At 42.5% G+C, this 27008-nt stretch overlaps 1 protein-coding gene across 4 annotated transcripts in view; it reads right to left on the reverse strand.

Moving 5' to 3' along the window:
- LOC135577386 (netrin receptor DCC-like) overlaps window positions 1-27008 on the reverse strand; it is a 284177-nt gene that overhangs the window by 185311 nt on the left and 71858 nt on the right. For all 4 annotated transcript variants that reach the window (XM_065046801.1, XM_065046800.1, XM_065046799.1 and 1 more), the window contains exon 2: window positions 12462-12782. In XM_065046801.1, the coding sequence (XP_064902873.1) occupies window positions 12462-12782 (321 nt within the window). The remainder of the gene's footprint in view (window positions 1-12461; window positions 12783-27008) is intronic.

A 27008-nucleotide genomic window follows, 5' to 3' on the forward strand; every position in this document is an offset into this window, starting at 1 on the left:
TTGGGGGTTCTCTCCCCAACGCACTGGGAGTTTATTAGCGCCTTTAATTAAACGTGACCATTAAAAACCCACCTTCCAGCTCCGCCTATTTTCCACGCAGCGTCGCGAAATTCTCCGACCTCTAGCAGCTTTACAAAGGTTAGAGGGACGAAGAGTTTCTTCCGACGTATCGAACACCAAAAAGCCCTTTTCCTGCTCGTCTTGGGATCAAAACCTTTCTTCCAAAATAGATTTATAGATTTAAATACCCCGTTTGACCCTCCGGTTGGGTCGGACGCGATCAAACGCGAGCGTGTGGTGCTTTCCGCGGGTGTTTGCCTTGTTAGGATCAAACGGAGGGCAGGGGATTAACCTCAGCCTAGAGAAAGGACTAAATCCGGCCCCTAAAGTTTCCGTTAATCTTGAGGTTTAGATTCAATCTGGAGGCAGAACATTCAAAAATTATCAGCCAGGCAAATTATTTGGCCAAAGCAAAAACCATTGAATTTCATAGAGATGCTTCAACTCGAGTAACAATATTCCTGTTGAAAATGGAGATTCCTCCAATTTCTGGGCTTTGGGAAGAGAAAAGCGCTCATGAAAAGCAGGACGGATGGCTGAGAAACAAAAGCGTCTTTAGGAAAGTCAAGATATCGCGTGTTTTCCACCCAAATAAATCATTCAGCGTTGTTTGCAACAGTGAGAAGGTGCTTGAGCTCTTACAAATAGGCTTGAAAATCCCCGTTGAGTTTGACGCAGGCGAGCGGAGTGCCTGGTGGGATACACGTTTCTCTGGCTGATCTCTGCTCTTCCATGTTTTAATCTGGAAAACTTCAAAACGACCTAAGAAAACACTAAAAAACATCCTAAAGGTTGATGCTCCGCTGTGATACAATTGGGAGCAAAATAGCCCAAGTCTGAATGGAAACGCAACGTGGATTCTTGATATCGATTGATCCACGGGATAAATGAGATGGAAGAGACCAAGTCGTTTTGTTTGGCACCTTCTTGGTCATCGCAGGGAAGAAAAATAGTCAGAAAAGGACATTTGGTGTCCGCACTGGTAAATATTTGCAGCTATTTTGCGATATATTCTAGAAATTTCACTTCCCGTGATATCAACAGCATCTGAAGTTTAATGATATTAATAATACATCAATATATCAATATCCCCTTTGGATAGCAAAGCCGATGAAGTTTATTCTGTTATATAATAAGTATAGAAATGGGAGGAGATTCCCCACACACAAATATACATATAGACATTATTTTTGAGGTATTGTTGCCCAAATGCCATCATTTCTTTCCCACTTTAAATTACTCACAATTCTACTACTAAATGCCATTTTTTTTAAAGTAATAATGAGTATAAATTGTAATTAACTGATAAACATGGACAAGAGCAACAAGAACGACTGACCCGAGGGATAAATCAGGATTAGGGCAAATAGAGAGCAGGTTTTGTTTGGTTTTAACCTTCCAAATCAATAAGCTTGAAGCTCAGTGAAATATGAAATTGTGCAAATAGCGGCAATTATGTCGAGGTCGTTAGAAAAACCCGACAAGCTCCCAATTTCTCCGCTGTGTTTTATCAGCATTGTAATGAGCACTGATTCTTATTTCAACAATTAATTTTCAGGTCCGTCCATAGAAAGATTCAGCTTCGCCTCCATTGATTTCCTCTCAGTACAATATTTGGGGATTTACGCAAGAAATTTATCAAGATTAGAGGAAATTAGAAAAAGCTGAATATCCACATGACTTAAACATCATAGGATCATTTGGAAAAGACTTTAAGGTCATGGAGTCTATGAATATAATTATACATAGCCCATATATATATTAATTTATATTTTACGTTTTAAATATCTTTAAAGAACTATCTTATGCACCAATAAAAATAACATTAACGCTGGCAAATAATTAATATATATACATTTAGTAGAACAAGCCACACACTTAAACCAACATACAGCAACGCAACTAGAAATTATGTCTCAATGAGATGACGCCAAGTTTGACCATTGTGTTCAATTAATACCTCCTGAAAACTCACAATTACGTCCATTAATGTAATAGGATGTAAGGAGAATAAATAGACTAAAAATAATTATCAACAAGAAAATCAATTTGCAGGAAGATCGAGAAATTGGGTGCAATTTCTATAAGTCAAATACCATCTTATAGTGGTTTTTCCTTTTCGCCTTCGTTCTCAATCACTTCAACATTTCATATTCTTAGAAATTACCTTTATTAAAACATCATCATTTCTCACCCAAAGCAACGAGTTTGCCCAATGGCGTCTCCCAACCAGAAGATCCTCTTCATTTAATTCAATTATTTATAATCTATTTCTTCATATTTTATTTTATAATTGGTATTCCCACAAGCTCATCTTCCAATACAATACCTGCAGATATATCTAAATATACATATGTGTGTGTGTATCTATATACACATATTAATTCATGGAATTAACCACCAAATAACAAGGGGCCACAAGTCACTTCCCACCCCCAAAATGAGGAATTTTAGCAATTCCAAATGGAGGAGTTTTAGCAAGAAAAAGCATTAGTGGCCATGACGACCACAACGCAACGGCCTTGGGGTTATTTGATTCCAGCATCAAATCAATATCTCTGCCTTGGGAGATAAAACTGGGGCAGTCCCACGGTGGCCTAGAAGATGTATCTAAGAATGGAATATTATTATTGTTTTATACTAAGTAAGATTAGAAATAGTTACGTAACGGGATGAGCCGTTAGCCACTAATGGAAAATATAGATAGATATATATATATATAATAATATTAAGGGGTTAACTTGCACCTACGTTAAAACCCAAAGGTTGGGATAAGCGCTTGTGTCGGAGTTTGTAAAATTACACGGCGCTCCGGGGATTAGGATGGGGATCTTGTCAAAACTACTCCAGGCCCAAAGGGGAGGATTATGGTGGGGAATTGACTTGCTCCGACTGATTTTAATGCAAAATCACATTTCGGAGACAACGTTCCAATAACGCTTGTGCTTCTCCTCGTGGCCTAGAGCCTTTCCCCGCCTCGTTTGTCTGTTCCTGAGCTGATATCAGCGCTCCAATGTGATTTTTACATCCCCTCCCTTATTGCGAATAAACACGATTTCCGCCCCATAAACACGACTGCGCATCTTGCACGTGGTCCAGAACAGATGTAGGATGGAGAAATGCTGAACTGTACAACCATTCATCTTAAACACAGCAATAATCAGGAGAGCTGCTACGGATAGCCTGTTATTATCCGGGTGGTTAAAATACAGATAAGAAATGGCTCGTTATTGCTTTTATAAACCCACGTGGCGTCTTTGCTTTCCCCAGGCAACATTAACCGAGCTGCTGCTCAATTGTGCACAGGGTCTCTGCTCCTCCGAGGATATTTACACCAGAGTTACTCCATCGGGTAACCCTGGAGAGAAATGCCAGGACATGAGAAAGCACAGTGTGTTCCCACTTGCCTTTTTCTTCCGGAATTGCTGCGTTTTCTGTTGTATTTATGTTTAGATCTGATTTGTGCCTATTCCCAAAGTGTTGGCTCAGGTTCTTTTAATTGGGTGTGTTGAGTTCTTGAGCACTGGGTTGGGTTCTTGAGCACCGGGTTCTTTTAATTAGGTGGGTTGGGTTCTTGCACATTGGGTTCTTTTAATTGGGTGGGCTGGGATCTTGTACATTGGGTTCTTTTAATTCTGTGTGTTGGGTTCTTTTAATAGGATGTCTTGAGTTCTTTTAATTGGGTCGAGTTGCATTCTTACACCTTCGGTTGGATTCTTTCACTTCAGTATGTTGAGTTCTTGTGTGCAGGGTTGGGGTTTTTTAATTGGGTGCGTTGGGCTCTGGCACCTTAGGTTGTGTTCTTTTAATTGGGTGTGCTGGGTTCTAGCACATTGGATTGGGTTCTTTTAATTGGGTGCATTGCGTTCTTGCACATTGGCTTCTTTTAATTGGGTGAGTTGGGTTCTTGCACATTGGCTTCTTTTAATTGGGTGAGTTGGGTTCTTGCACATTGGGTTCTTTTAATTGGGTGTGCTGGGTTCTGGAGCATTGGGTTGGACTCTTGCACATTGGATTCTTGTAATTCTGTGTGTTGGGTTCTTTTAATTAGATGTCTTGGGTTCTTGCACATTGGGTTGGGTTATTTTAACTAGATGGGTGGGTTTCTTTCAATAGGGTGGGTTGGATTCTGTTGGTTGAGTGTGTTGGGTTCTTGAGCATTAGGTTGGGTCCTTTTTATTGGGTGGGTTAGGTTCTAGTGCTTCGGGTTCTTTTAATTGGGTGGGTTGGGTTCTTGAGCATTGGGTTGGGTCCTTTTAATTGGGGGGGGTTGGATTCTAGTGCTTCGGGTTCTTTTAATTGCGTGTGTTGGATTCTTGAGCATTGGGTTGGGTTCTTGTAATTGGGTGTGTTGGATTCTTGAGCATTGGGTTGGGTTCTTGTACTTGCGTGTGTTGGATTCTTGAGCATTGAGTTGGGTTCTTTTAATTGGGTGTGTTGGATTCTTGAGCATTGGGTTGGGTTCTTTTAATTGCGTGGGTTGGATTCTTGAGCATTGGGTTGGGTTCTTTTAATTGGGTGGGTTGGGTTCTTTTAATTGGGCTCTAGTGCGTTGGGTTGGGCTCTTCCTGCCAGGGCGAACTGGGAGATAAACTGGCACCGTGGCAGAAGAGCTTTGATTCAAATTCACACGTATGCTACAACTATTCTACTTTGACAATAACTATATTAATTTCTTGTTATTTTTATCCTTTCAATAAGGTTTGGCCACAATTAGTGTTCCCCCTCCCCTCCCTCTATTACCAACATACTTTTCAAGGGCATAGAAAGGACTGAACGCTTATTTTTGCCACTGCAGATGTAACCCCCAACGTAGCCCATGAATATGGTGAGAAAATACTATTTCTACACAACCATTCAATCCTGGAGAAAGATGCACTTTCAAGATATTGCTCTCGATAAGCATCAATATAAAATGGGGTACGAAGCGCTTAGTAGTTGTTATTTGCCTACAGCTTGTCTATGTCTATCTCAATAAGCACAGCCCATCCAGAAGAAAGAGGCACGTTCGCTATTTGAAAAGTATTGAAAGAACAAACTGCAAAACCCGAATCCAATCCCAGAAGCCACATCCAGAAACAAAGGACGACGACGCATCAAACTGTACAAGTTCGGCTATAAACTCAAAAGAAACGTTTCAAACAGCAAAATAAATCGTTTTCCAGAAGAATTTGGCCAAAGAATAGAAATATTTACTCGTCATCTCAAAACCCAGTAATTAAAAAGACACATTGCAATGGATATAAATTCATTTCAGTAGAGTGTAGTGGTTTCCAAAAAACAAAATTCCATTGAGCAAAACACTGAACTCATTAGTTCTGGTCTAAATGTTATGAAATAGCTTCTAGAACCAAGAAGTTGAAGGAAATCTTCATTTCTCTTCAAATCAATTATTTCTAGTCTAAGCAACTGTGCAAAAAAAGCAGAAACAAGTGTTATTTCTCTCCAGTTCCCAATATTTGGGGTAAAATCCTCTTAGATCTTGACCACTTCATTTTTTCCTCAATCTAAAGCTCAATTACTTATTGGAATCGTTCCCTTCAACTCGTACATCAAGAGGCCCAATTGTCAAGTGTGTCGTGATACAAATGTGTCTGAGTTGGCTTTAAATGAGCTAAACAAGAGAACAAAATCAATTTGAAATACTCAATTCATTCTGATCCAGCCCAAAATGTTATTCTCCGACGGCGTGCAAGATTTAGTTCTGAGTCCAGCCCAGGTGAGCTCTTAGGATTCCATTAGAAACCCATGAAAATCAACGTTTATCACTCAAATGCTGGTTCTCAGCGACGCTGGTGGGATTCAGAATAAAACCACCGCCTCCTTTTACCGCGTTTTATTGCTCTACAGAAAATTAAGCAACTTCATGACTTGCTCTCCACTAAATTGCTTTTCCTTCCTCAGATTTTTTGTTGTGCCCTTTGTGATAGCGCTGGTAAACACCTTCATCTTTCCCTGTGTATTAAAACACATGCACTTAACTTCTTTTCCCCCTCTATATAGTGTTTAACTTCCTATCCGGCCACTTCATTCTGAATCGTATTCAAATTAAAGCGGGGCTATTATGCGAGGCACAAAAGTTCAATTTGCCTCAAATCTGCGCAGGCTTTTCTTCTTTTTCATGAAAACAACAGCATAAGAAATGCTAATCATTATCATCTCTGCGGAGTGAAAGCTTTTTGAGAGCATTTGTGCATTTACGGCTAGAAAACGCGCTTCCCGTTTCCATCCTAAAGGTTCACGGAGCAGCTCAGATTAGAGATGGGCAAGACTTCAATCCCCTGTTAGCACTAGATTATATCTGCCCGTAAATACACAATAAGAAGGTTTAAGTAATATATATTTTAGTCTGTAAACCCTGTATTCCTCATCTATAAGTCACAGCCCGCAGAGAAATTTGGAAACCCAAATTTTTGCATGTCAATCAAGTCCCAAACGAGAACATATATCGAATATTTCTCACACAGGGACCAACAAGGGTGGATAAATCTAGATAAATTTAATTAAATTGCTTGGATGATGTGTCTGATGAAACTTGAACGTTGACCGAGCTCATTTAAATCGCTTTCTCCTCTAGTGACACCGGTGGCATCACAACCGACCTAAAGAGTGCTGGTGAATGGGGCTGCATCCAGCTGGCGGCCAGGCACTAGTGGTGTCCCCAGGGGTCAGGGTTGGGTCCGGTCCTGTTCAACATCTTCATTGATGATTTAGATGAGGGGATTGAGACCATCATCAGCAAATTTGACACCAAGTTGGGAGGAGTGTGGAGCTGCTGGAAGGCAGGAGGGCTCTGCAGAGGGGTCTGGAGAGACTGGAGAAATGGGCCCATTCCAATGGGATGAAGTTCAACAAGGCCAAGTGGCGGGTGCTGCCCTTTGGCCACAACAACCCCTGCAGCGCTCCAGGCTGGGCACAGAGTGGCTGGAGAGCAGTCAGGCAGAAAGGGACCTGGGGGACTCATGGACAGGAAGCTCAACAGGAGCCACCAGTGTGCCCAGGTGGCCAAGAAGGCCAATGGGATCCTGTCCTGGATCCAAACCAGCGTGGTCAGCAGGACAAGGGCAGTGATCCTTCCCCTGTGCTCTGCATTGGGGAGGCCACACCTGGAGTGTTGTGTTCAGTTCTGGGCCCCTCAGCTCAGGAAAGAGATTGAAGTGCTGGAGCGGGTGCAGAGAAGAGCAACAAGACTGGGGAAGGGACTGGAACACAAGCCCTATGGGGAGAGGCTGAGGGAGCTGGGCTTGTTTAGTCTGGAGAAGAGGAGGCTTAGAGCTGAGCTCAGCACTCTCTAGAACTACCTGAAGGGCAGTTCTAGCCAGGTGGGGCTTGGGCTCTTCTCCCAGGCAGTCAGCAATAGGACAACGGGGCTTCAACTTAAATTTAGGCTGGAGATTAGACAGCAATTCTCTGCAGAGAGTGGTCAGGCATTGGAATGGCTGCCCAGGGAGGTGCTGGACTCACCGGCCCTGGAGGTTTTTAAACTGAGCTTGGCCATGGCACTTAGTGCCATGATCTAGTCAATGGACTGGAGTTGGACCAAGGCTTGGACCTGATGATCTCTGAGGTCTTTTCCAACCCAGTCCATTCTGTGATTTTTTATTTGTCGGTGAGGTCATCAAGGACAAACGAGATGGTTTTATTAACCATAAATGCGTCTGGATTTCGAGTGCCTGAGGGCAAGAAATCGTTAGAAAGGTTAAATTGGAACCCAAAGCTGCTCACAAGCTTGTTCCAAGTTAGAAAAATCAACTTAACCTCCAGAAATCCCCAAAGGTGACAACCAGAATTCACCCCACCACGTTTGTTCGACGTCTCACGCTCACTTTTCACTGCGGTTTCGCCCATCCAGACGTTGGTATCAAAGCAAAACAAGATCTGTCGCATTTGTATTCATGGCAGCTCACCCAAAATTGGGATTGGGAGAATAACGCCGGCAAAATAGCACTTCGATACCCCAAGAATTCACTTATTCAGAACTTGGTCAGCGAAATGAGACGGAAAACGAGCCAAAATAACTTGGCGAAACCTACTTAAGCAAATTAAGTTGTAGAGATGACTAAGCTGTCACTAAATAAGTATTTCAGCGCCTAAAAATGCTGCTGCTGGGTGAAAAATCAAGATTTGAGCCGGCTTCCTCAACGCTTTGAGTTTGTGCTGCTTGAGGGGACCCAAATTCACGCAAGAAGCCACATTTTCAGGCACACAAGGAAATATGAGACAGACGGCAACTTAGTCGACGGTCATTTTTCATTAAATATGTGTAAAAATGGGTCTCCGTGCTGAGATTTTTGCATCTCGGTTACGCGAACCTCAACAAAATCAACGCGGCTACTTCTTCCTTTAAGGATTCTATGACAAGAACCATCGTTTCACCTGTTCTCAAGTGTTGTTTTAAGTTTAAAAAGAGTTTTTACAGCTCTGAAATGTAGGAAAAGGCGGCGACGAGGGTGCAGCCGCGTCCCTCCTCGGCAGCTCCTGCCAATCGCACGTTTAATTCTCTTTATTCGCTATAAATGATGCTCAATATCCACTTCATCGCTAGAAACGCGATTCCAAGAGGCAGGTTGTCGTGTTCGGGATATGGAGGGTGAACAATTTAAGTCGCGGTTCACGCTGAACTATAGGGATTACACCCAACTAACCCCAAACGACGTGACATCGAGGTTGAAATTTAACTATCAAATTATCCGGGACTGCTCGTGGGTAAGAAAAGAACACATTTCAGCTCAAGTATTTCCAAAGAAATAGCTCTTCGTTCTTCTATAAGATAAATATAGGTGTGAAATAATTCATTGTTACTGGCTTTACACTCAGGGAAAAGCCCTGATTGTTTAATATATATTATAATAATTAGACATTTCAGTGATAATTGCACTAAAACAGCTTCAAGATCCTGCCCATGATGTATATCATTAAATTATTTGCAAATATCTTTCAATTCTTTCTCATTGTCCCGTAAGACGCTAACGACGCCGTTGTGTATAAACCAGACATCAAACTGAAACAGCCCGATATTTAAGATGATGATATGTTATTAATTAATACTTCAGGATTTAATTGCCTCAATTTGTCAGCAACTTAGCAGGAATTTCAGGGTGGTAAATTCAGGGTTTTGGTAAATCTCAGCCTAGCAATGCCGCTAAAATTAATCCATTGGTTATCATTGGCCACAGCAGCCTCCACAACACGACTTGAAAGGTACAAGCGAACCCCCAAAATTAGTTTATAACCCCAAATAAATTATAAATCAAAGCATTTCTTTTCAAGATTCGACCGTTATACCCCAACAATCCCACGTGATAAAGGGCAAAGTGATGACACTGAGGATTAATTCCCAGGAGAAAACAATATATATGTATATATATCTTATCGCTTCCTTTCCTGGAAGAGAAACGCGGCTCATCATCTCCAGATCAATTTTTAGGAGCCCAAAATAAACATGGCAAGTACTATTATCATTTTCTCCACTATTTTTATTATGGTTTATGAATTCACATTAAATAGTTTAAAAGCTGCTGTGATTCGGAATCAAAAGAGGGAGGAAAATCGAGTCGGAATTTGGTTGAGTTTAGTTGTTATAAATCAAGGTAATTTCTGAATGTGGTTTTCTTCCTTTATCAAAAAGAAAGGGATCATATATAAGAAATATTTGCTTCGTCCAATACAATATTTCCTACATTTTAGTACAACTTGCCTGCATTTATCCCCTATTATATTAAAAGTGACACCTCCTTTTGTCACCAAATTATTCCATTTCACTATTAGCTCATTATATCCCAAAATAGCGGTAGCATCTAATATTATATTTCAGCATTTCTCAGCCATTCTGTGTCCACTTCAATGCACCTTGTAGAATTATCGGTCCACTCCTAACATTGGAATATCACTTAGGACGACGGTGAAGCTTTAACGTTAAGCGGGGCTTAACATTTCTTCACGGATTTTAAGCTTGGCTCTTTGCAAACTGCTGATGTTCTGTCCAGATTAACGTGAAGGTTTAAATTTCATTAGTGCTATTATAAAACATGCCTTATATTTCATTTCATTTCAATTATTTAAAATATTTAATTATATTATTATTTGGTTGGTGGTTTGGTTGGGTTTTCCTGTTCAGTTTTCATTGGTTTTTTTCATTAATTATGATTATTTAGTTGGTGGTTTGTTTGGGGTTTAGTTTTGGTGGCTTTTTCTGTTTCATTTCCCCCTCCTCTTCTCCTCCCACCAAAATCCCCTCATCATTTAATCCAAGACTAAATCAGTAGCAACACACCCATGCACAGAATAAACTGTTGAACATATATATAGTTTAAGGACTACAAATACATTGAAGAAAACCTAATTATACGATACTTTGACGTCCAAATGCTGCTTTTGTGACTCAATTTACTGACACACATCCCACATTGACGACTGATAGAATATTGATATATTAATATATATCTAGAACAGATATAGGCTGTTTCTATCATCTCCAGCCATCTACTACTGGTGATCACCAAGACATTGGTCTCAATGGATCTAATGGAGCTTATTCATTCTTTAGTTGGGTTCTTAAAACCAGTATATTTTGATTTTAAGAGACCAATATCCTTGCAGTGATCATGTGTTTGACCATTACCTTTGAGCGACCGCTCTATTGAGCATTAATGCTTCAAAAAACACAATGAAATCCCATTTATTGCTATAAAATATATGCGTTCCTTACGTGTGGCGGTAGTTGGGAATTTTAATGTCCAAAAACATAAATGCTGATGGATTCTACGTCACCAAACAGCGCAGTGAGGGCTTAAAACGTTAGGAAAACCTATAGTTGAAAAGCGACGCCACCCAAGATTCTGTTTAATTCAGTGAATTAAGCTCTTCCCAAAGAGCCTCCCAAAGCTCTTCCCAAATTAAGCTCCCGATTGTTCCTCCAACACGAGTCAAATCTTGTGCAGAACAAGAGATGAAGTGAAATCACGCCGTTAATTCCGTATTCTGCTGACGGCGCAACCGCACAAACCACCATCGTCTCCTTTGGGTGAGAGCGTCGGGTTGCCCAAAACATCACGTTTAGCAGCAAATAACGCACAAGAAAGACCCGGTTTTTGAGTGTTATAGTATTAAACATCTCTCTCTCTTATTGCTCTGCACAAGGAGGATTTTTACTGAGCGTCAGGAGGTTTATTTGCTTTGCCGAGCAGCGATTAACACAACACAGCGGAGCGCGAGACCTTCAATTCTCCTTTGCCCCCTCGTCCTTTTCTCCGCCGTGTTTCCATCTGCCAGCGCCTTAAGTCAATGATGTTCTGCCAACAGCGACTCCCGCAACAAAATAACACGACACAAATTCTGCTCGCTCAGGAATACGCGTCCTTCTGAGAGCAAAATATCACGTCGGCTTGAAGAATTTGCTGGTTTTAAGAGTTCTAGGCCTTATGTTGCGCCTTATAATATGAACCATTTTCATACAATCCCAAAAAAGTAAAGAAAAAAACCCTTAATATTCAAACAAATATCCACTATGTCAATCTCAGCATTTCACTGTCTTTCCTATTAAAGAATCTTGAGCGGTTCTTCCAGTTTTATGGACAAATTGGTCTTGAATGAGCAAGTTCCTCCCACCCCAAACTTGCGACCATTGGGACCCATCACAATACAGCAATTCCTATCAAAAATCCTCCACATTACAGAGCTGGGCTGGTTAAAAGTCATAGAGCTACTGGATTGAACTTCAGTCTTCTTTTGCCTCCTTAAATAATGACGATAAAGACATTTGGTCTTAATTCTAGCGCATTCTAATTGGTATTAAGTACCAAACGTTTGGGGTTAATTTATACCTGTTATTTGAAGGATTTTCCAACTGCTTTTTGGCCCCAATAATTTGGTTATTAAGGACTCGCTACATCCTTCCACAGAATCAAAGATATCACTTCAAAACTTCAGACCTACGTCTAATACAAAGGCATTTATTAATTCAATAAGACGCTACACGACGGTAAGGAATTTGTGTTTCTCGTGCCGTATCCCCGCAAAAACGCTTTAAATGAAATACAAAGATGGTGCCGGTTCCAGGGAGCTACATCAAGTGTTTTTCTTTATGAAAAAAGTGCATAAACCATAAAAAAATTCATAAATTCCAGCCCTACAGAAGTTTGGCGCTTTTTTGTGTGTGTGATCGTCAATTCATCGGCAAAGTTAATTCCCAACGTCAACCATTTCGTGTTCCGAAGACAATAAATACACGGCAACAAAGAGGCGATTAGACGGATTTCAACAAGAATAATACCTTGTCAAGAAGAAATAACTGTCGGAATGTCATATTGAGCTTCGCTTCTTTTGAAGAGCGGGTGTTAACAAAGCAGCTTCTAGCAAATAATAGTTGTAAAAATTAAAAATAGAGGAGCGTTTCTGCCTACCTGCTACCGTGATCTTGGCCGCCCGGCTAATGATGGCTCCGACGCCTTCCAGAGACGCTTCGCACTGGTACAAACCCTCGTCGGGTTTGTGGTGGCGGGAGTGTACGATGTTCTCGATCAAGAGGGAGCCGTTGGCCAACTGTTGCCTCCTCTCGTCCACCGCCAGGTTTAAGAAGACGGCGTCTTTCTTCCACTTGATGACGGGGGCTCCTCGGTCGGATTCGGCCGCGCAGGCCAGCAGGACGTTGCCCCCGCGCGCGGTGACGGCGTCTGAAGGCTCCGCCAAGAACCTCAACGACGTGAAGGTCTTGAGCTGTGAACCTGAAATGGCAAAACCATGAAACATGGAGTAAATATTGGTTGGACTTCTCTACGGAAGAAGAAACAGACTCTATTAGATTGAGAAATTCAATATAAGCACCATAGATAGGGCTGGCAAACTTGATAAGAAATTAAGCTACCAAAAATATCACCTTCTACATCACCAGAACATTCTCCTCGCTACCGACTAGTACAGCCACCAATCTCCAATAAGAACAGAGAAATACCCCATGAGCATGTCACGGAATCACTGATTGGTTGGGTTGGAAGGGACCTCTGGACATCATCTGGTCCAACCCTTGAGCTAAAGGAGGTTGCACAAGGACGTGCTTTGGACGTCTCCAGAGAAGGAGACTCTACCATGTCACTGGGCAGCCTTTGTAGAGACATTTTAAAGACTTAGTCTAGACTTTCTACATGTCCTTTGTATAGAGAAGGGGCAAGGAAGGTGTTGAAGACCCCAGGTGTCCACCTGCGGTAAGAACATGGGCCAAGCTCTTCCAATTCCACCAATTAACCTCATTTAGTTTGGAGGTAAACCAGACCAGAAAGGCAGAGGAAGATGCACTCAGAGCAGAGCTATGCTATGAAGAGCAAAATCACTCTAATCCTAGAATCACTGTGGTTGGACAGACCTTGAAGATTGAGTCCAACCATTAACCCAACCAAGTTCCCCGCTAAACCACGGCCTAAGAACCAAAGGGCACAACAACAGCGCTAGAAGAACATTGAAGCAGGAAATTTCAGCTGCTGGAGAAGACAAGTGACCACTAAATAAGCCCCAAAGCCCAATTTCTAGATTATTCCTTTTCATAATTTGCCTCAAAAAATGTTCATTATGGTTTCTTATTATCGGGGAATCTTCTCGGGGGATAAAATTGAAGATTTCTGTATTCATTGGATACTCGTTAAGAACAGGATATACACGTATAACACACGCCAAACCAAACTTGAGTCTTATAAAGACAACGCAAAAAATGCAACTTAATTCTTAACGCTGCATTTCCTTCCAGGCCTGAGAGTTTTAAAGCATTTCCCCCCGATCCCTTTTCTCCTCTATGGGATTTATCCTGTTTAAAAACGTCGGGATGTGAGACAATGACAAAGTTCTTTAATATCCCGCGTTACACTCGGTGTCTTGTAAACGGCCGCGACTGTCAAATCTGTTTTCCCATTTTTACAAGCGGGGCGGGAGACTCATTTTAAACCAGGGTTGCTAAAGCTCCAATTGCATCCTTATTACAGTAGCTCAAGTGAAACAGAAGGCAAGAAGAAAAATACACAAGGAGAAATAAAAGCTCTTGTAAAATTTGCTGTAAAACACCCGTGTTCTACATTTCCAAGTTTTGCTTTTAGTGGGAGCGACTCCCTCTGTTTATTCAGCATTTTTGCTCACGCTTTTAAGTTTTAATCAGTATTTACTTGCAAACCCTTAGAGCTCCGAGACATTGAACGGCAACAAAAAGGCAACGGTGATTTGGGGTTGTTCACATTTAGGCTGAGCCTTGATTTCTGTTTGCAAAAACCAATGGACGCCCACAGTGTTTCATACTTAGTTATAATTCCTACGTATCTTACAACATCCTTGAAGCTCCCTCAGGACACCTGGTTATCTGAGCCCTTGTTTCTATGTTCTTTGCATCTCACAGGCTTGAAAATTCAGAATAAGAGAGGAAAGCGCTGTTAAATTTGTTGCAATAAATATATTTATTGCCCTTAATGTGCAGCACCATAAATTTAAAAAATAAATAATAATTATAACAGATTTAAAGGGAATTAAGAGTCACACAAACCCAATGGGTCCGGGGCGACTTAATGTTTCCTTTTCCCTCGAGCGCAGCGCAAGGACAGATTTATGAGATCTCAGGCTTAACTAGGAGCGGTGTAAAGATTAAACGAGCTCCGGCGCTAAGCTGCTGTGTCAGCGATTCCGAGCACATCAACCGCCGGCGGATCTGAAGCTCCGAGGTCAAGGAGAGCGCCCTCGGCAATAATCACACGTCCTTTAGCTAAATCAAGGAGAAAATAGCGCGGTAAAGCCCCCGGCCTTGGGCCCTCGCTGCGCCAGCGACCCCGCGCCACGACCCGCTCCGGGATATCGGCACAAAACCAACGGGCTCCTCGCCCCGACGCGCGACTTCAAGGTTATCGTGCTCCGAAAATTAACATTTAAAAGATGATCGCTTCATGTGCTTCTTAATCAGACCCTCGCTTGGAATCCTCTGCTTTTTGCACTACAATATTCTTGTCCTTCGTGTTCTGCATCGCTTGCTTCCATTATGGAGAGGGAAGAGACGTCACAGTCGCAATAAGGCCACCCTGGGGCTTTCTTCTTTTTATTTATTTCAAATAAACGTTAAGAAATAAGACTTTTGGCACGCAGACCGTTGGAAACTGGTGATTGCAGGAATACCCCCCGGTCACGCTGGAATTCGGCGGCGGAGCAATGGAGCCGAACTAAAGCTGTTACGATGAAGTGGATTTATGGACACACGTACAAAGACCCTGAGTAAAACGGCTTAATATCCAGACTAATAAACATTTATTTACACACAAGGGTGTGGTATATGGAAGCATCGTTCAATTTTTTAATACAAAAATGAATATATATGTTTTATCAGGACTTTATCATGAGGTTCCAACTCACCACGGTGCTGTCGCAGGATTCTGGGCGGTAGTAAAAGTCCTTGTAACAACAATTCCATTCTAACGCCTCAATATTCCATGAATTGCTAAGAACACGTAGTGACTGATTTTTACTTTCAAGCTTCAGTTTGATAAAAATTCCTGATAAAAATGGGGGGTTTAGGTGGTTTATTATTAAAATGGAGCCCACTGCTCATCCCACAAGCGTTCAAAGCATCAGTCCAAAGAACTTGTGCTGGGTTTGATGAGCAACACTTACAAAAAGGGCTTGATCCAGGCCTAAGCCGAGACCACACAGCACATCCATCATTTCTGACCCACTTTTCTGTGTGAAATCACATAAAACCAAGAAATTAAACCTTTATCAGGCAGAACAAGGCAAGTTTGAGGAGTAGATTGGTTCCTTTCGTCCACCCCCGAGGGCTCTAAAAAGGCATCAGGCCTAGGTAGGCCTGGCTTAAAATCCCTATGAGCGATTCTAATTGTCAAATGTGAGCCAAGCCGTTTTAATGATCAAAACCGAGTCTCCCCATCAACAAATCTTGGAGTTTACACTGCTTCTTGTACCTTATTAATTGCTTTAAATCACAAATTAATGGGAATAAATCCAGATGATCTAATTACCTTGGAATGAAACAGGAGAATCAGAAGATATCAGGCACAAGGGTGTTCGGTTCCATGAAAAATATGAGTACTATCAAAGGATATTTGCTCAGAGCAGGACACAACATCCCTCTGACATTTGACACAGTGTCCCACAGCATCCTCAGCGCTGAACTGAGGGAGTGCGGTCTGGATGAGCGGGGAGTGAGGTGGAGTGTGACCTGGCTGAAGGGAAGAAGCCAGAGAGTCGTGGTCAATGGGCAGAGTCCAGTTGAGGCCTGGATCTAGTGCAGTGCCTCAGGGGCAGTGCTGGGGCCGGGATTGTTCAAGATATTCATCAGTGATTTGGCCGAGGGAATAGAGTGACTGTCAGCAAGTTTGCTGGTGACACCAAGCTGGGAGGAGTGGTGACACGCCAGAGGCTGTGCTGCCATCAGAGACCTGGACAGGCTGGAGAGTTGGGCGGGAAAATGTAATGAAATAGAACAAGGGCAAGTGTAGAGTCTTGAATCTGGGCAGAACAACCCCAGGTTCAGTGTAAGTTGGGGAATGAGCTATTAGAGAGCAGCGTAGGGGAAAGGGCCCTGGGGGTGCTGGGGACAGCAGGGTGACCATGAGCCAGCACTGGGCCCTTGTGGCCAGGAAGCCAATGGTACCTGGGGTGGGTTAGAAGGGGGTGGTCAGTAGGTCCGAGAGGTTCTCCTGCCCCTCTGCTCTGCCCTGGGGAGACCACACCTGGAATCTTGTGTCCAGCTGTGGCCCCTCAGTTCCAGCAGGACAGGGAACTGCTGGAGAGAGTCCAGCGCAGCCACCAAGATGCTGGAGGGAGTGGAGCATCTCCCGTGTGAGGAAAGGCTGAGGGAGCTGGGGCTCTGGAGCTGGACAAGAGGACACTGAGGGGGGACTCATTCATGTTTACAGATATCTAAAGGGGGAGTGTCAGGAGGATGGAGCCAGGTTCTTCTCGGTGACAACCAGTGATAGGACAAGGGGCAATGGGTTCAAACTGGAACACAGGAGGTTCCATTTAAATCTGAGAAGCAACTTGTTCCTGGTGAGGGTGGCAGAGCCTGGCCCAGGCTGCCCAGGGGGTTGTGGAGTCTCCTTCTGTGCAGACATTCCAACCCGCCTGGACACCTTCCTGTGTAACCTCATCTGGGTGTTCCTGCTCCATGGGGGGATTGCACTGCATGAGCTTTCCAAGTCCCTTCAATCCCTGACATTCTGTGACTCTGTAATTCTTCTGCTTCAAAATTTCCAGAATGTTTTAATTACGTTAACAGAAAATAGGATTATTCTCTGGGTTTCCTCCCTTTTCCTCACAAAACCAGTAACCTGCACCTGCTACTGGTCACATAGGAGTTCCATAAAAACAGAGCACAGATCCAGCATTTTACCTACAGACTGACACACGGCATTGTTGGAGCTTTCCGTATTTTCCTTATATTACATTTCATGTATTTTTTGATATTAAAGAAACATAAGAACACATTAAATCAAGCCAGCGCTGAATCTAAGCCAAGCAGAAAGCCTAAAAGGGGAGAGTTGAGTGGAATAGAAAAGGCCCCAAAATGAGACGTGAACCAATAGAATAGATACATGTGCTTAAGGGAAAGGGCAAGGACGTGGAAATGCATGGAAAGGAGAAATAAAAGCAAAGAATAAAGCGGAGGTTGAAAAGATCAAGAGTGAAGACGTCAAAAGAACAAATCGGTTGGTGAAAAGGGAGGCCGAGCTTATCGAGACGCAACATAACAGACACAAACCCATCGCCGGGCGTGATTTAATCCGGGCATCCGACACCAAAAACCACTCAGAATATTACAAAGAAAGTAATAAATAGCCCTTATGTTAATGATGCGCACACAAAATGGGGTTTTGTTGGTTATATTTGATGTGTTTGCACTCGCGGACTGATCTGGCACCCTAAGTAAGGCCAATGAAGCTCAAGTTGAGTCCCCGATATCTTTAATTACCGCGTCCTCTCCGCCCGCATTTACAAACCACAGAAAGACGGTTTCGCCTTCACTCCTTCAAATTCAAATCCTCCCATCTCTGTTTAGCAAAAGCCTCCTGGGAGCAAGGGAATGGGCTTCATTACGGAAACAAACTGCGGGGCTGCCATAATGTATGGGAATGTTAAAGAAACAAATGGGGGCTTCGCTGCAGACCCAATGGGCTGCGTGCCCTGAATGCATCACTTCAGCTTCCCAAAAGCCCCAAAGAATTAAGAGATATATAAAGAAACAGGCTAATCTGAGCGTAATCTAAGTCATAAACCATCCGGCAGCGATGGACGTTGCAAGGGATAATGGCTGAGTAGCAAAGTGCTCCATCGCGCTCCCTTAATGCATCGGGAAAAATAACCCACTCCATTTGTTTCATAATAAATCACAGTTGACATGTTTAAGTCTGCGTCTGTCTCCAAAAAACATTTATTTATATATATATATATATGAACAAAGTGACCAGCTAGAAAATGAACCTTTCCTTTGGGAGTCTCACAAGGACAATGGATTTGTTTCCAATTGTGCACCTTAGAATTTAAACATAACCAAATATCCCTTATTTTTCATTATTCCATCAGGCACCACTTGGGTTTCCCAACAACTAAAAGTGGCTGTTTTAGTGATCAGTGGGATTTTGATGATGGATAATAATGATAAATTAATTCGCATCCATAAAGAATCCACGCCTATGTTATAAAATCTGCTTTGTGACATGATGAGCTTTTCCCCATAATCATAATAATTAGAGGGCCGGCTTTTGTGGCAGATCAATACTCAGTATATAATCATAAAGACGCAATGATTAAGTATTAAATACCATTGTATTATGGGGTGTTTCAAAAAGATGGACACAACTGCAAATTGAAATGACTTGGAAATTTAGTCCGTCTTTTTAAAACCCATTTTATTTCAAATAGAGCTTAAACTGACCTTGTCCCAATAAGATCCAAAGCTGGCATAGCGTTCATTATTTTTTAGTTTTAAACTCGTTTTCTGCATGAGAACAACTCAGTTCAATAGATCTGTGGAGACTTCCAAAAGCTTCGAGCACAAAATCCAGTCCCTCTTATTAAAATGTTGTGCAATACGAGTAATTTCCACTCAATTCTAAAAGCGGAGCGAGTAAATCCAAAGCACCGACGGCCCATCGGCGTCTCCTCGCGATAAATGAAGTTATTTTGAAGGGCTGGCCAAGCTCCGCAAGGAGCGGCCCAACGCTGCATTACTCACTTCAACGAGTTTCCAAATTGAAAAATGGCTACGACTGCAAATCCGGAGCCGTTGCTACACGGGAATCCGTTGGAAATCATTGCCGATGTGAACATTGCCATACGGCCCCGTGGCTGTTGATGAACAAAAACCACTCGGGTGGATAATTTTGTGCAGATGGGGCAGCAGCTCCAGGGCCCTTTGCCAAGGCCGGGCCTACTCGTGGCCACCCCTGAAGCTCAATTCCTTTTCCTTGCAAATACTTCTGCGATTAAAAAATAAAAAGATAGATATACTGAAAGTATTTACATCCCTAAGGTTGGATTCAGATTTCACAGAACGTCAGGGATTGGAAGGGCCCTGGCAAGCTCATCCAGTGCAATCCCCCCATGGAGCAGGAACACCCAGATGAGGTTACACAGGAAGGTGTCCAGGCGGGTTGGAATGTCTGCACAGAAGGAGACTCCACAACCCCCTGGGCAGCCTGGGCCAGGCTCTGCCACCCTCACCAGGAACAAGTTCCTTCTCATCTTTCAGTGGAACCTCCTGTGTTCCAGTTTGAACCCATTGCCCCTTGTCCTGTCACTGGTTGTCACCAGAAGAGCCTGGCTCCATCCTCCTGACACTCACCCTTTAGATATCTGTAAACATGAATGAGTCCCCCCTCAGTGTCCTCTTGTCCAGCTCCAGAGCCCCAGCTCCCTCAGCCTTTCCTCACACGGGAGATGCTCCACTCCCTCCAGCATCTTGGTGGCTGCGCTGGACTCTCTGCAGCAGTTCCCTGTCCTGCTGGAACTGAGGGGCCACAGCTGGACACAATATTCCAGGTGTGGTCTCCCCAGGGCAGAGCAGAGGGGCAGGAGAACCTCTCGGACCTACTGACCACCCCCTTCTAACCCACCCCAGGTACCATTGGCTTCCTGGCCACAAGGGCCCAGTGCTGGCTCATGGTCACCCTGCTGTCCCCAGCACCCCCAGGTCCCTTTCCCCTACGCTGCTCTCTAATAGCTCATTCCCCAACTTACACTGAACCTGGGGTTGTTCTGCCCAGATTCAAGACTCTACACTTGCCCTTGTTCTATTGCATTACATTTTCCCGCCCAACTCTCCAGCCTGTCCAGGTCTCTGATGGCAGCACAGCCTCTGGCGTGTCACCACTCCTCCCAGCTTGGTGTCATCAGTAAACTTGCTGACAGTCACTCTATTCCCTCGGCCAAATCACTGATGAATATCTTGAACAATCCCGGCCCCAGCACTGCCCCTGAGGCACTGCACTAGATCCAGGCCTCAACTGGACTCTGCCCATTGACCACGACTCTCTGGCTTCTTCCCTTCAGCCAGGTCACACTCCACCTCACTATTTATATTGTAGTTGGATGTCTGACATATTTCTCTATTTGAGGTAACTGGGAAAAACAAACATCAAGCTTGTGTTTGGTGGGTTTGGGAGTGATTTTTCCTTGTTTAAATAAGAAACACGACGAGGTTTGTAAACCAAAAACACCCAATAAAACCACTGCAGCACACACAAGCAAGAGAAAATTCAGACAACATGGTCCAAATGTTGCTCCCGTAAAGGCTTTTGGCCCAAGATTCAAGCCAAAAGGCGCAGGCCGGGGAGGTGAAGCTGCATTGGGATGGATGGTCTGTGTCCTCCAGGTTAAACCACAAGCTGCCAAATCACTGCAAATAAAGCCCCGCAGTCCAAAACACTGTCAACATGTTTCAAATACAAATACACAGGGTTTCCTACATCTCCGCTCATGCCTTTGATTCATCTTCCCTTCAGGTGGGTACGTCGACTTGTGCACAAAGTGTCACTCCGACCCTATACAAAAGGATTTCTCTACCACGGATTAGAAAGGCTTTTTATTTGTATAATGTAATTAGCTAGTCTTTTTATAATATCATAAACTAGACTATTTATTATGTTATAAACCAGACTATTTATAATGTCATAAATTAGACTTTACGAACGTAACAACCAAACGTACCCATGACCAACAACATCCAGTCTCCCCCTCTCCTCAAACTCAACCCCGTCCTGCTTGTTTTACTGGATGCTACAATTTCCACCCGTATTTTTGTGGCCGTTAAGGCTTTTTGAGTGGTTTCTGCATCCTGTTTGCTTGCTCAGACAAATCCTGGCTCCAGAACAAGCACGTTGGCGCATCCAAACCCCCCCAAGCAGGCAGGTTGTATTTAACACTTGGGTGCCATCCAGGCGTCCACCTGATTCACGCCGGGCAACAGATCAATTTGGGGAATTAAAAAGGACCAAAACCCAAGCCCTGAGCTATAGGAGAAGCACTAAGAGAAGGAAACGTTGGCGGAGATAGCGCTAAAGTCACGAAAAACACAACTGCAAGCGTAGAAAGGATGGGGGGGAGACCCCAGCCATCATTTCATAACCTTTGCCAGCGGGAGTAGCTTCTTTTAAATGCTAATTCATCGCACAGGGCCCCATTGTAGCAGGCGCCGGGCGAGGACACAATACCCACTTTATTCACCAAACACCCTCTAGAAATTCGCTGTATTCCGGAGCTACAACCACCACCCTCCCTGCCCTGAATACCAACAACCCTCAGGGCGCCCGTCACCCTGCCTGTCTTTTCTCCGGCTGAAATAATCCCCGTTTATTCAATACGCAGGTTTGGTTCGCTGGGAATTGCTGCCGCTCCGCTTCCACAAAGCTGGTGTAACCGGGAATCATGTTTTTCTAGGTTAAAATCACCAAAAATGAGAATATTCCATTGAGGAGAAGCTGCCAAGAGCCGCAACTTCTTGCGCGCTTCAGTTGATACTAACCATGGTAATTAATGAAATTAAAGCCCTTTGGTCTGCTTGCTATAGGTGCACGCGTTAAATATCCCATTTGACATGTTGGTTTTGCATGTTTAATGGTAAAAATATAAATACAACAACTTGAGGCTATTAGAACAACACGTAACGTCACTCGCTGGGGGCAGAACTAAAGGTGAGGATCGAGCACTTTGATTGCAATTCCTGATACCTGTGTAGACAAACAGCATTTGGTGCCTTCAGTGAGGTACTAAAGGGGTTTTTCACTCCCAAATGGCCCATTTCTACCAATTACACCAATTCATTAGGAAAGAATAAAGGAATAGAGGTGCGACTCCTGATTTCCCTCTAGTTGAGTGCTTATATGGGGTTTCTTTAGAATAACATGATATAGATCATAAAGAACGGAGTCTGGCCTTTGATATTTCACTGGTGGCTCCTCTGAATAACCAGACACTGAATTAAAAGCAAGAGCCGCGTTATCTGAGACATTATCTGCTCAAAACCACTACATCCCACTGCAAAGTGACTATCGGCTTGTACACTAAAGCCCATTCCGAGCTGAAAACTTCATATATATTGTGTAATAGCAGCTAATAGTAACGCAGGTTATACAGTTTTATGAAGTGTTGATAAACTCAATAATAAAACTATATTAATACGCAGTGAATTGTTAATTATGCAACGCAATTATAGGTCATTTGTTTGCTTTTAATCACGCTGAGTAATTGGCTCCCTCGCTACCAACTGATGCGTTTAGCAATCGTTAGAGAAGCTTTAAACCCGCTTCACATCTACATGGACCACTGCAAAAGAGAACGGGCAGAGGTGTGAGTTCTGAGGACGGAAATTGTGGTTAACGATGGGGCTAATTAAGAGCTCCGCTTAAGTCTAACAGATCAAAGCGAATGGTTACGGGGATGGTGGGGGAGATTTCCACACGCGACACTACTTGGCAAAGGATCTTCTTGGAGCTGGCTCGGCTCTTTATCCTGAGCATCCCATCGACACCCACAAAACGGGTAAGTCTGCAGAAGGGCTGCCAAGGGCCTCGGCTTTACTAGGCCTGACTTAAGTTAGACAGAACGTCAGACTCCAGAGACGGATGATTCGCATATTCAACTGGAGGGAAACGAGCGGGAAAAGCTTTCAAGTACCAAACAAACTAACCTGATTTATAACAATTTAATTTGTGATACACTTGGTCAGAACCAGGTAGATTCTTGTCTTTGATCTCAACGCAAATATGTGCTAAATCATCCCCTTATAAACGTGTAAGATAGAAAAATAAAGGCATGATTATCACCCAGATCTCCACCCTTCTATTTCTAGAATCTTCTGTATTAACCCTGCTCTCCTCCTCGAAAATAATACAATATAAATACAGAAAATACTACAATAAATACTTGGGATCTCAACAAGTGCTTCATTTGGATCCAACTTGATTTCTTGGAGCAATATTTGGCTGAACAAGAAAGGAAGGAAAGGGATGAAGAAGCAGAAAATCAACAGAGGTAGATTTCCAGTGAAAAGGTTCATTAAATCTTCCCGTTTTACTTTAGAAGTCGCTGCCAAATATATGAAATTATTGCCTTTGTGTTATATTTACTTTCCACACGCGAAGGAACAAAACGGAAAGCAAAACAATATATATATTGGATTTATATGGTAAGGAAAAATCAGCTTGAAGTTCACTCCTTCCTTTCTCCCCACTTTTTAGCCTCTTTAAATACCAAACGTAGCGAAATAAATCAAAAATATCAATAATATTAATAAAATACACATACCCACAGCTGCTTTAGAGCCTGTAGATACCCAAAAAAATCATCTCTTGAAGAGGAAATTTAAATTATAATGAAAAAACCGGACAGAGCTCTAAATATCTCTCGAAACTTGCAGATATATCCTCAATTTGGAGCCGCATCCCCACGGCTTTTAAACCCAAGTTTTGCGTCTTCTGGGTAGCGTTTAGTCATGATATTAGTTTTAAGAAGGAGAAATTTGGTAAGAAAAAAGCCCAGTTGAGTTTAATTAGCGCTTTTACTTAACGATTTTGTGCTTAATTTGCTCAGAGGCCGCACTTGAGTAACAAACCCTAACAAAGGTAACGCATGGAAAATATAAGTCAGGTGTAAAACGGCAGCCAAAATACATTCAATATTAAAAATTAAAACTTAAAGCATGTTATATTTAATAAAAAATACAATATTTACTCATGGGGAGGCAGTTTTTAGGGGGAAAAGCCCAAATTCAGACCATTCCGGGTGACGCTCGTGGTTGGGTTGAGCGTCTTCCAACTTGTTTACTCCGCTCCTTGTGGCAAATGGAATAAACTCTATTTAAGCAAAGTTATTAGATACAAGAATGGATGCTAAAAATAATCATCATCGTCTGCTTTATGCTGTAAATTAATGAACGCTCCCAGAGCATAAGGACATTGCATTAGTTAGTTGAATTTGGTCATTTCTGATTCAGATGGGGATATAAGTCTGAACTAAGAAGATACCACTCAAAAGCCAAACAGCCTAAAAATAGAGATACTAGAGGAGGAAATTACCAGCAATCAACAACCAGCCCTTAGGAGGCAGAAGGAATATAAGCAAAAATGGTAGAAAAAAGCAATTTGGTTCTTTAAGTAACCAAAGGCCAAAGCAAAATTGAGTGTTCTTGCAATGCTTGACAATAAAAATGTGTCCCGTTTGATTCACATCCTAATATCCTGATACCACTTCCTACACGAGTTACACCAGACGGATCGTTCCTTTCATCTTTGTGAGCATTTTTATCCTAATAATTAAACAATACTTGATGAGGAACCAACAGGCACGAAGGAAGAAGCGCAATAAATCGCTATTTCCCAACTTCAGCCCATAGAACGCTGTACAGACTCGGGATATATTATTATATTCATCTATAAAAGCCATAAAGAGGTTTGGGGGTTGATGTTCATTTTTCATTTTCAAGGGTATTTTTTTTAGCATCATTTAAGGAGAAATACCTTGGACATCATTACAATAGGAACATATTGCTTTGTACACGCCAGAAACCTCATTTCCTGATCAATGACACCCCCTTTTCCCACCCCATCACCTCATCGATTCCTCCTCTCCCCACCGAGTCCCCTCCAATATTCCAGTTTCCTACCAAACCTGTGGCACATTTTGCTCGGGACATTTGCTCCTCCACCAAATTTGGCCAAAATTAGCCATAATATTGAAAAATTAGTGGAAAGGAGGAGGATTTGTAGACAGACAAGAGTGAAGTTCAACTCAATAGTTTAATGTTTAGCCAGATTTGGATATCAAGTCCAGCATGAGATGAAAACTCCACCAGTTGTCCAACCGCATTTTGACTCTGTTAATGGGAACAATGTATCTTATCCCAAGGAACCTACGCCAAGTTCTCTCTTATTTTGACCAAAAGGAAAAAACAACACTATGAAAAGATCACAGCCTAAATTTACCCTAAGATTAAACCCACATTTTTCCATTATTTTCTATGAACAGAACACATGTTTTTGCACTGAAGATGTGAGCCCAGAGCACCTACATTGGGGAATAATGTTATTTTCTTTATGGCAATAACATATATCCAAAAATACGTTGCCCAAGCGACAATACATTGTTGACTTATTCATTATTTAATCTTAGGACAAGGCCTAAATGTTATCAGGGCGTTTGACACTACGATTCTTCAGGAAACTAATTTGTCTCGTTAAACACAAGATCAGCTTTGATCTCAGCAAAACCGTTGGCGACGAAGACTCTGCCGTCATCCAATTAGGTAGAACATTAATTACGATTGTGTATTAAGTATTTGAACCCACCTCCTCCAGAGGACGTATGACAAAGATCTAAGTGTTTAATTTTTAACTCAATCTATTGTGTTGCCATTAATTAGAGCTCCTTCCAAATTTTGGCGGGCAATGAGTCATTGAGTTATTTTGGTTGGAAAAGCCCCTCAAGATCATTGAGTCCAACCACTAACCCAACGCTGGCACTGATTTCTATTATATATTGGGCTGAATTTGGAAACCAACTTTGCTGTGTATTTAAGTGACAATATATTAGATTTATAAGGAGCTTTGGTTACGTTCGGGCAAAGTCTCAGCTCCTTTTGACTTGATACAAGCGGCAAATAAAATAACATTGAAGTCTCCTAAATTATAATCTTCAAAACACCAAGATTGTTGAATATTCGATTTCTAACACCAGGTATCACTTTTGCATATATAGACATTTAATGTGCCATATGAAATAGCTCAGACACGGATCCAAAAGTAACATAACGCCAAGTGTTGGCCAACAGAAAAAGGGGATCAGCTCTTATGTGGATTCGAGTTGACGCTAATTACGATCTTAAAATAATTACGTGGAGCTCTATTGTCCCTACCTGTACATTCTCCATCGATCCAGTCTCCACACATGTTATATCATGTTAGAATAAACCACTCTCGGATTAAGAATCGCCAACTTCTGGATGACTTCCAGACTCTTTCACGCACATCTGCTCCACACATTAATAAAATGTACAGACACCGGCGCCGCACAATTCAGCGCTATTTCCATATTCTGTAGAATTAATTATATGTAATTAAACTTAATATCATTACGTTTGTGTTCTCGGAGGCGAGGATTTTAATTGCTGCCATGTCAACAAATTCCTTTCTCCGTCTCGACTCTAGATCAAAAAACAGCTTGGTGAAAATCCCACCACACTCACCAGAATTAGTTAAATTACTATAGAACGGCAAAGAAATATCCCAATTCATCAGCATCTTTATATAGGATTTTCCCTCGCCGACGAGCGCGTCGCTACAGATATTGATGGTTTTCCACGTTGCGTGGCAGAGTCCCAGGTACCGTCCTACCCGCCAACCGCCCCCGCGCCGCAATTTAATTAAATTAATTAGCGCCGAGTGCTGAGAGAGCAGCTGCTCGGTGGCCGCTGCCTCGCT

The sequence above is a fragment of the Columba livia genome, chromosome Z (assembly GCF_036013475.1).
Source record: "Columba livia isolate bColLiv1 breed racing homer chromosome Z, bColLiv1.pat.W.v2, whole genome shotgun sequence".
NCBI classification, from domain to species: Eukaryota; Metazoa; Chordata; class Aves; order Columbiformes; family Columbidae; genus Columba; species Columba livia.